The following is a 9,776-nucleotide window of genomic DNA, read 5'->3' as shown; positions in this document are numbered from 1 at the left end:
GAGTTTGGCATCATGGCCTTTGCCATTTTGCTTTTTTGGAGCCAGAAGTGACCATATTTGGATAAGACGGTGGAGCTGGGGAGGTTATGCATTGCTATGACTCAAAAGTAGATCTGATGGACAATCCAAGGACAGGCCATGGTAGCAACTTGTCAATCAGAAGTCAATCACAAAAATCAATGGTCTTACAAATGTAACTACATGATCATGTATTGGGCCATGAGCTCTGTCAAAAAACACTTGAGTGTGCAGCAGTACGGGGCTGAATCAGCTCTTACTGCCGTCGTGCTGCTTTCCCAACGTGGCGGAGGTAGACAAAGTAAAGCCTAATGAGTTGGGGAAACATGTTAAAGTGTGTGCGTTTTGTCAAAGTCGAGCCATACATTTCTGTGGGCTCTTTGTCCTTGAAGGATTGGCTAGAGAACAGGAACAAGCTCATCTGAGCATTTAACAGGCTGGCCCTGTGGTGAGCGCACACAGGAGGTGGCTGTGTCTGCCAGACCTAACAGCAGGTCAGAGTTCACACGGTCGCACACACACACACACACACACACACACACACACACACACACACACAGAGTTTAGCACAAATGCATCACTGTGGAAAAACCGAAACCTGGCGCCTACACGGCACTCACAAGGCTCTTTCTCCAGCCTTATTATCACCCGCAGATAAGCATCACACCTATGAGGATGCAAATGGAGCAAAGACAGAAACATGATAGGAAGTCACAAAAGTGGCACAAGGACTTGGAGAAGTGAACCCTCCTGTGGCGTATTTAGCACATAGAAAAACACACGTGGTAATTTTAGCCCTCTGCTGTGGGTTGGGACTTTAATTTAAGCCTCAACAGGTACTTTGTTTTGTGACCAGAGAGGTAAACACACACACACACACACACACACACACACACACACGCACACGCACAGCACTGATGTTGGGAATGATGCTCTGGAACGAGCACTGCGGCTTGCAGTCTCCCACTCATTCATTCCCACTCTCCCTCAGAGGGATCGGGTGGATTTATGATGGAGGAGAACGTCCGAGACTAAGAGAGTGGCGATTTCCCTCCCGTGTGCCAGCTTGGCTCGTTCCAGTCCCGAGGGCAGCCAGCTGGTCAGCGATCACACATCCGCACGCATCATTGACAAGCTCGGAGTGTAAGGAAACTCCATCCCACTCACACGTACAAAGACTTACGACACAAAGAGACTCCACCCGAAGAATGACCGACCGCACTCGCATCACTGAAACGCTTAGCAAACGGAAAGTCTCTCCTAATTTGTGCGCACACACACACATGCACACACACACACACACACACACACACACACACACACACACAAAGACATACAGTTAAACCGGCGTATGTGGGCCATTTCACAGCATTAGCTCTGCATTTGTCTCATGGTCTGTCATTACTTCCAGACTTCCATGACGGAGCGCGATGGGGAAAATGAGTGTTTAAAAGTTTCTTTAACTACAAACAGCCTCTGGAGCGCTCTGTGTTTGCGCTCGTGTCTGTGTTTGTTTGTACGTTCTCGGGCGTCTCAGTTTGAAGCGCACAGCAGTAGCTACGATACGAGACCAACGGTGAGAGGAAAAGCCGAGGCAGCGAAGAACATCAGAGGCATTCAGTCATCGTCGAGTCAAAGCAAGAACAAACAGTACAGCAATAAAACCACAACACGTGTACCCATGTGCACAACGCTCTTACATCACTGTGAGTGTTTTCCTTGTAAAACTCATAAGGGATTCCTAAGTGATGTCATGCTGTGGAGTCAAAGAAGGGGGGGGTAAATCTAAGGAAAGGAGGGAAATTTCCCACTGATTCATGTGTTTGTTCCAGCTATAAGGAACTTCAATAGGTTTCACAACAAAGGAGCAAATCAATGTTGAGCATTCGTGCTCGTCTGCAGCAGCTACAGTGGAAACAAGCAGCTTATTGAAAGCATCACTTTTAAACATGACTGACTGATGACTGTGGCGCTGAATAATCTGTGGGAAAATGATACCAGACACACATGCAGCAGGGTTTCTGGTAGACAAGAAACTGGTGCCAGTCCACGTATCCTGGAAGACTTCAATGTCGCGGACAAATTGGAGAAATTCCGGTCAAGTATTATCCGTGATTATGGACCCCATTTTCCCATGTTTTCGTGTCCAAGAGACTAATGAGGACCACAATTTTTGAAATTGGCGCTGCTGCCGGCAGCCGCGAAACAAGCTGCACTGTAATCCCTCCAAGAATGTGTGCGGCCTCAATGCACGTCCGCTGAATGTGCTTGTTTCTGCCACTGACAGGATCAGATAGTTATTCTAAGAGTCTGACATTATGGATCCCAGCAGAGAAAGAAGTTTTGCTTAAGGAGTAAGATCTTCATTTTTTTTGTTTAACCAGAAATAACCACTATATATCCCTTTCGCCAAAGCCGCCAGACTCCATTTACAGAAGCAGTCATTTTTATCAGAGTAAAATATACTTTATTCAAACTCGAGACAAACAAAATAGAACTCACTCACTCGTCTTTCCGCAGTTCCACCGACAATCACAACTCTGCTTTGGTCAAAATAAACCCTTATTTCACTGGGTTCATTGTGAAAATATTGGGAAAAGAGCCAGAGTAAAGGTGGGCATCAGAGAAGCAGCGGAGGAACGCAGCATGAAAAACCAGAATATTTTCACATCAAACCTCGGGATAACAGAGAGGCTGACACGCAGAGTCAGTCAATTTGTCCTCAGATCAACCTTTGGCCTGTAACCAGCCCATAAAGACAAGAAGCTGACAGCGTCCTTCAAAGATCAAACCTTATGGTGGTCTGTGAGCGTGAGTGAGTGTGCGTGTCTGTTACCTAGGTATGGAATACAAGAGACCATGCTCTGGCTGCTTATGAAGTCTCTCAGACGTTTATAGTTGTCTTCTTTGGACATCAGGTAGTCGAGCCGATCAAACGTTGCTTTGTCCTTCCGACTCAGCAACTGCAAGGTGAGGAGGGAAAGAAAAAAGGTGAATGAGAATGAGAGCATTAAACAGAAATAAAAAGCTACGACGAAATGAGGTCTTCAAAAAAGACTTATAAAGATTTCAGTCGCCTTCATTCAGCTGCAATTCCTAACAAGTGAAACGTGATATCCACCAAAGGGCTTTAAAAACAGTAAGAGCAGAAATGGAACGCAGTTATATTGTGTGCTGCTCTCGAGCTGCTTGCTGGTCTTAATGAACTGCTTCTGTGCTCTGACCAGCGCCAGAAGCATGCAGCTTTCAAAATAGAGACGGACAGTTTGTTTGTTTCCATGCTTGAGTGTGTCTGTTTGTCCATTTCTGAGAGCTACCGAGAGGAAGTCTACTTCTGCAGGAGGGCTGCACTGCAGAGTAATCAGCTTGTGGCTGACAGAGGAACTTTACAGGCTGGGACAATAGCAGCAAGTGCTAATGATACCTGCAGAGATCAAGGGTGTGTGTGTGTGTGTGTGTGTGTGTGTGTGTGTGTGTGTGTGTGTGTGTGTCCTTCTGTCTTCTAAGAGGCAGGTGTGTTCTGGCCTGGCCAGCAACAGCAGCCTCTGACTGGCTGAAAGGATCTCTCCTGTGGTTTCGTGGACCCGAGTAGAAGAAATTTCCACCATTACATCAGAGCATCATCATGTCATTATGTAAGCTCTACATCTTCAGTGAGAACAGTGAACCAGACTGGCTGCCCCTCATGTGTTTTTAAAGTGGATCCTGATACAGAATTTCCTGCGTAGAAAATATCTAAACTTGAACAATGAGTTGGAAATGTTCCCACCACACAAAATCTGCTAAAATCTGCATGAAGGCGCTGGTTTGCTTTGGTTACGTCACTGTGGGACGCTGCCATCTCTCCGAAAACCTCAAACCAAGGAATGGCTGGGCTTTGTCATGAAATGGGGTGACTCTCAGGTTCTCTAGCTGTTCTAAATAATCCTCTTCATTTACTTATTTTCCCTGAACTCTGCTCTTCATGTTGTCGTGGCACTCGTGTGCTAGTTTTTGTTTGCCTTTGTTTATGTGTTGAGCGATTTGGTAAAGATCTGCGTGACATCCAGTGTTTATTGACAACGCTCTACCAATAAATCACACTTGCTTTCAAAGTAGCGTAAATTTACTCACCGCCCATGTTTTGGTAAGTCTGAAGATGGGAGCACTTTGTAACGCTGACACCACAGCCATGACCGCATGGAGGTTGTTCATGTCACACAGTTTCTATGAAAAGTTTAAGCAGCGTATGCGTTAAGTCGAGTTTACGACGCACACGTTCAAAAGGATAAAACAACAATGTGATGTTATGCATGGATGTGTGTACCTTGGCAGTGCGAATGTACAGACTCAGCACCTCAGCTCTGATCTTCAACGTCTGCGCATGGAGGATCTCTCGTACCACCCAGAAACTCGTCTGAAAAAAAAAAAACACACGCACACGCAGATTACGGCACAGAGCGACACTCGCAAACTCACCAAAAAACAGACCGAGGACGCTGCAAAAGAAATGACAGAGAAAGATTTATGCGCCATATGTTACATTCTTCAAAGCACAATGAAGATTTCATGATGTACAAAGCAAGACAGCGAGTTCTGCCTTGTTAAATCTCCAGCCTTTGAGTCCGGAGCCAAGGCCCGCAGACAGCCACGACAACTCTGAGCTGAAACCAGCGTACAGCAGAGCACGGGAGCCTCTGACGGGAGCGCTCCATTACAGCCCATTAGAAATTAGTTTTTGAGAAAAAAACAAGAGCTTCAGAGGAAAATCCGGCAGATTCCAACTGATTACACAACAGATACGCACTATAACTCCTAATATGTCAACCCCGAGTGTGTGTGTGTGTGTGTGTGTGTGCGCGCGAATGTGTTCAGAGCACTTGGCCAGACCAAGAGTGATGTCGGAAATCTGTCTCTTTAGGGAGAATGCTGGGAAGCCAAAATTCTGATTACATGTGCGCGCTCATACACACACACATACACACACACGAACCAGTGAATCAATCAGTGTTTAAGCTCTGGGGAGAGAGAGAATGGAAAGAGGAAAAGGAGAAGAGTGAGGGAAGAGAGGAGGTAATGGGAGGGAAGTTTGCTTCAACGCCACAGGGCTCTGAGGGCTTTCAAAGCCTACAGCTGTCTGCACATCGTGTTCTGATAAGACGGTCCCAGGCAGACTGACCATCGCTACCACTTCTTCCAAAGCAGACGCGCTTTTATCTCGTTCCGTTCCTGAATTATACTCTCGCTTTGCCAATTCTTCTCCGCTGTTAGACTTAAGTACGTGCTCGATTAACTGACTTCGCGGTCGGAATTCCTCCATTCAGGCCACAGACCACTAGGTGTGCTTCTCGTGTGTGTCTGTTAATTTGTGTGCCTCTCCGTGCTTGTCCACGTTCTCGATGTGCACAAAATCTAACCTACAGCTGGCTTTGGCTGCTTTTTCCTGGAAACAGCCCCACGACTTGTTTTCCTTTCAGGGGAGAGGTGAGGAGCTGAGGAGCGAGGAGATAAATTCGTCCAGCTACTCTCTCTCAAGCTCTCCCCGTCTTGTCTTATAAACACATGATTCACACTCATCAATCCGTCTATGCAGGTATTGTATCTCCAGGAAACAGAGCAATGTGCTTTTAATTTTCACCGTTTCATGCGGAGACGTCTGTAAAGAAGACGAAGGAGTGTTGAAATCGGACAGGAGATACATCGACTTCTATTGGCTTCTCCTTTAATTTGTATCTCTTGTCTGGAGGCAGCTCAACTCTCACATGTCATGTCTTCCTTCCACCTTCAGTTTACAGTAGACAGGAGTTTCCATTGACTGTAAAATGTGATTCCAATCTGGGAGCGAAACATGCTGCAGCTTCACATTTAGTTTCCTCAGTGGTCTAACATGATACATGAGGTCAATCTGGACAAAGCATGTCTCTCTAAATCGCAAGACCACTGGGGTTCATTACAGAGCCGTGTCCTCGTCAGCCTTGGCCTCTGAAACTGCGCAGCGATGAGATCACTCAGAACGGCAGCGCCTACATGAGTGAGAGTTTGGGGGATACGGGGGCCGTGCAGGCTAAGGCGCATCTTTTCAGATCTCTTATTACGCCCTGAAGCAAAGATCATGTCTTTGGTGCTGCGTTTATGAGCGTATCAAGGCCTCCAGACGGAGCTGCGAGGCCCCTGCGCTTCAATAACCATAAAAAAGAGGAAGCAGACACAAGCTGATAGCTGTGGATCAGTCGATTTGATGGCCTGAGGGGAGGAAGGGGTGGGATGGAGATGAAGATCTGGTCAAAGATGGGGACTACAGCTGAGTGACTGACAGACAACTGACTGACTGACTGACTGACTGACCCACAAGCCACTGCAGCATGAAAAAAAGCCGATGTCTGATCACAATGGGTTCTGAATTATTCTCTTCTTGCCGCCTGCTAAACAGACCGACCGGCTCTCTTCTGCTCCATTGGCTCCTGGAGCGTAGTGTCAACAAAACGACGACTGAAGGAAGAGGAATATGGCTTCGGCTCCTGCTAAGGAGCTTTCGGGGACTCTCCGCGCTCCCAGTCCAAGTCCCATTACCCAAAAAGCTCATTTTCCTTGGCTCACGGCAGCTGAAATGTGTGCAGCTAACATCTTGAATCACCGTTTGCGATGTGCTATACATGGAGAAGTTTCCACAGCAACACATTCTTGTTAGATCATCTCATATTTATACTGGAGGGCAATGAAGTGGGTCTTAAGGGAGCCTGGCAAAAACACTGGAAGGGGATTAAAGGGCATGGCTGGCCCTTACATCATTACCCACAACTTCCTGTTGATGATTTCACAGGGCACTCAGGGAGCATGCCATGCACACTCCTGCACACAGTTGGAAATGTTGCTACATGTGCTGCAGCAACATGTAGAAGCACACTAATAATGTCATGAATTAAGGGTTTGTGCAGCTTTTTTGAGAGCAAAGTTCAAGCACTTTGAAGCACTTTCAAGGTACTTAAATCAAAAATCCTCTTTATCATCACATCTAAGTTGTTCCTATAGATTGCAATTGCAAAAAAAGTTTATTGTAAGTTTATTTTACCCTCTGATTACTTATGATTGTATGTTTTGATCATGATCATTTAATGCTTGCTGATTTCAACGCCAGGGGGACAATAAAACAAATATTAAGACATTTTTGGTTTACAGGGGTGATTGTGTGGATGAAACATGGCGAAACTCAAGCATTTTTCATGGACTATAATCAAATTCAAGAAGGTTCCTAACCTTCCTAAAATAACAGCTAAAATTACGCATTTTCCAAACTTTCAAGACCAGCAGGGAGGAGATTATTAGGAGCTGTCAAGAGTAGCAAGGCTTCAAAAACAACAACCACCTCTGGGAGAGTTAGGGTGATGATTTAACAGTTGGAGGATGGAGGCAGACGACATGATGGAGAGGGGAGCTCTAATCTCTCTGCTCTTCATGACCCAGGCTCATAAATCTTTGACACTGAATGAGGGGCTGTTTTCTCTCGCCTTTTAGTGGAGACCTGAGGTAATGCTGAATGCGACATAAATGCAAACTGCGTCCGCATCTCACCTGGTTGAACCTGCGAGTGAAGGCCACGACGTTTGGAGCGGAGCTGTGCTTCTCCTTCTTGTTCCAGCCGCAGCTCGACAGCTCCTGAAAACACACAAAGGAGCAGGGAAATTGATATCATGCCCCGAAGCGCAGTACGGTTTTGTATACACCAGCATTTTACTGGACGTGCTTCACATTCAGAGGTCACTCGGTGGGAAGTGGAGAGGAGGCAGACGGCGGGATGCGAGAGGAGAGAAAAGCAGATGAGGACGGAGAAAGAAAGAGAGGACGAGATGCAATCGAGGCTCAGACAGATTAATGCATGAGGCAAAAACAAACAGATAAAAGCATGCAGGAACACACTCAGCCTCAGTCACGCTCAGCACTCATTACTGATTAAAGTATCCCAACGTCAAACAGAAAACCAAGCCACACGTTCGTTCTTGCTCGAGTGCAGTTTCATGGAAAAAGAATTCAACCTCAAACATTGTGATCAAGTGATTAATTATCTGAAGGTACCTGTTGAACTTTTGACCGTCGGTGGTGCTACAGAGCTACGCTTTGAGAATGAATGCCTCTATGGTTCCTATCTGTCAGTGTGCAGACAGACCTTTCTCACAGTGGACATTTTGAGTTTCCATAGCAGGAAAACCACAGCTGTAACTAATAGCACTAATGATAACTCAGCTCCAATTAATCCCGGATACACCCACACCTAGATGTAATGCAGCAAAGTCGTCACTGGCGCTATGTGATACACGTTTGGCCCAGCTGCAGAGGGCGGTGACGCCATGCCATGCAAAACGTACAGATTCCTCATTAAAAGAGAAGACGGTAAAAAATACAAGCCAACATAAACAATGTTGGTTTAAAAATACGTAAAAAAGGGTTTGTAAATGTTTTTTGCGCTCGGAGATGTGTTTGACCTTCAGGGCAAAATCAAGGACAAACTGCATTTTGCTGAGAAATGCACGTTGTTTAGAATGTAAACAATGAAATCTCCACATAAAAAAATAAAAATGTCCATCACAAGTTACCAAAGGCCGAAATTAGGTCTTTTAAATAACGTTTTGTTTGCCAACTGCCAAAAAAAACTGAAGATATTCAATTTTAAAATGACAAAAACAGAGAGAAGCTGCAAATCTTCACATTCAACAAGTCAGAATCACGGCGCTAGTAATGTTTGATTTCTCTGGTTGGAAAATGGATTAAAAATGAGTGTGCAGTGATTGAATTTGTCATTTATGAATTTTTCCGTTGATCGGCTGCACGATTAATCATTTCCGCACTTCTACTTCTAAAAGTCCGACAGAGTAGCAGCAGCTGTGGCAGCAGCAGCGCTGATAGTAATTTAATTACGCTGTTTTTAAAAGGCAGGGCGCTGACTTTGGAACTTGAACTCAGAAAAATTCCAACAACACACAAACAGTCGCGTCTTTTCGGAGTGCCAGGCCGGGCTCAGGTTGTCCTCGGCCGCTGACCTCAGTGATGAGGTGAAGACGGAGACCACACAGACACTAAGGGGGGAACCCAGACCCTCCTCTGGCCCCTGCAGGCTGTCCAGCAGCCAGGACACTGATGTAACAGTAGGAAAAATGTTGTGCAAGCTCTCCTAATCCCTGCCAGCCCGGTCGAATTGCGCTGTAATATGAACAGCTGACACACATACACACACTATAGCCCCCATGTGAGACTGACTGTCTGGAAGCAACAATGTCTACCAAACTGCTCAGAGCTCCCTGACCTGAACCGCGTCAGGACAACGCACTTGAAAAGAGAAGTCATGCTCAGCCGAGGGAGAGTCTCCGAGCCGTCAGCCAGCGGGGGGGTAAAGAAGCAACATATCAAATGCAGATGTTAAAAGCAGACATTCATGCGTGGGCGCGGCGATGCCTCGGGGCCTATGTTTCCTGAGTCAGGATGAGGATACGAGGAGAGGAAAAGGAGAAGATGAAGGGATAGCGTTAAGACTATAAAAGACACAGACGCTGTAGGAGACCTAACAGCATCTTCCCACAAGGTTTACATCTCCTCAGAGCTGGAGCATGTTGTCCCCATCACAGGATGGAGCTGAAAGCGAGGGTAGCAGACACTCGGCCGTCTCACCAAGGAGAGCTGATGGTTTATTTAACATCTGTCCTTTTTAAAACAAGCTCTCCCCTTCTGCCTGCCATCGTGTCAATCACTCTGCTCTCCAACTTCCACACAGCTTTGGTGATGATTCTTAA

At 46.1% G+C, this 9,776-nt stretch overlaps 1 protein-coding gene across 4 annotated transcripts in view; it reads right to left on the bottom strand.

Moving 5' to 3' along the window:
* ralgps2 (Ral GEF with PH domain and SH3 binding motif 2) overlaps positions 1 to 9,776 on the bottom strand; it is a 72,835-nt gene that overhangs the window by 30,909 nt on the left and 32,150 nt on the right. For all 4 annotated transcript variants that reach the window (XM_076726282.1, XM_076726284.1, XM_076726285.1 and 1 more), the window contains exons 6-9: positions 7,567 to 7,650; positions 4,325 to 4,414; positions 4,132 to 4,224; positions 2,855 to 2,981 (exon numbers count right to left, since the gene is read on the bottom strand). In XM_076726282.1, coding sequence (XP_076582397.1) covers positions 2,855 to 2,981; positions 4,132 to 4,224; positions 4,325 to 4,414; positions 7,567 to 7,650 — 394 coding nt within the window. The remainder of the gene's footprint in view (positions 1 to 2,854; positions 2,982 to 4,131; positions 4,225 to 4,324; positions 4,415 to 7,566; positions 7,651 to 9,776) is intronic.

Source organism: Chaetodon auriga, chromosome 3, assembly GCF_051107435.1.
Source record: "Chaetodon auriga isolate fChaAug3 chromosome 3, fChaAug3.hap1, whole genome shotgun sequence".
NCBI lineage: Eukaryota > Metazoa > Chordata > Actinopteri > Chaetodontiformes > Chaetodontidae > Chaetodon > Chaetodon auriga.
Note: the sequence above shows the minus strand (reverse complement) of the source record. Positions and strands in the feature narration are given on the sequence as shown.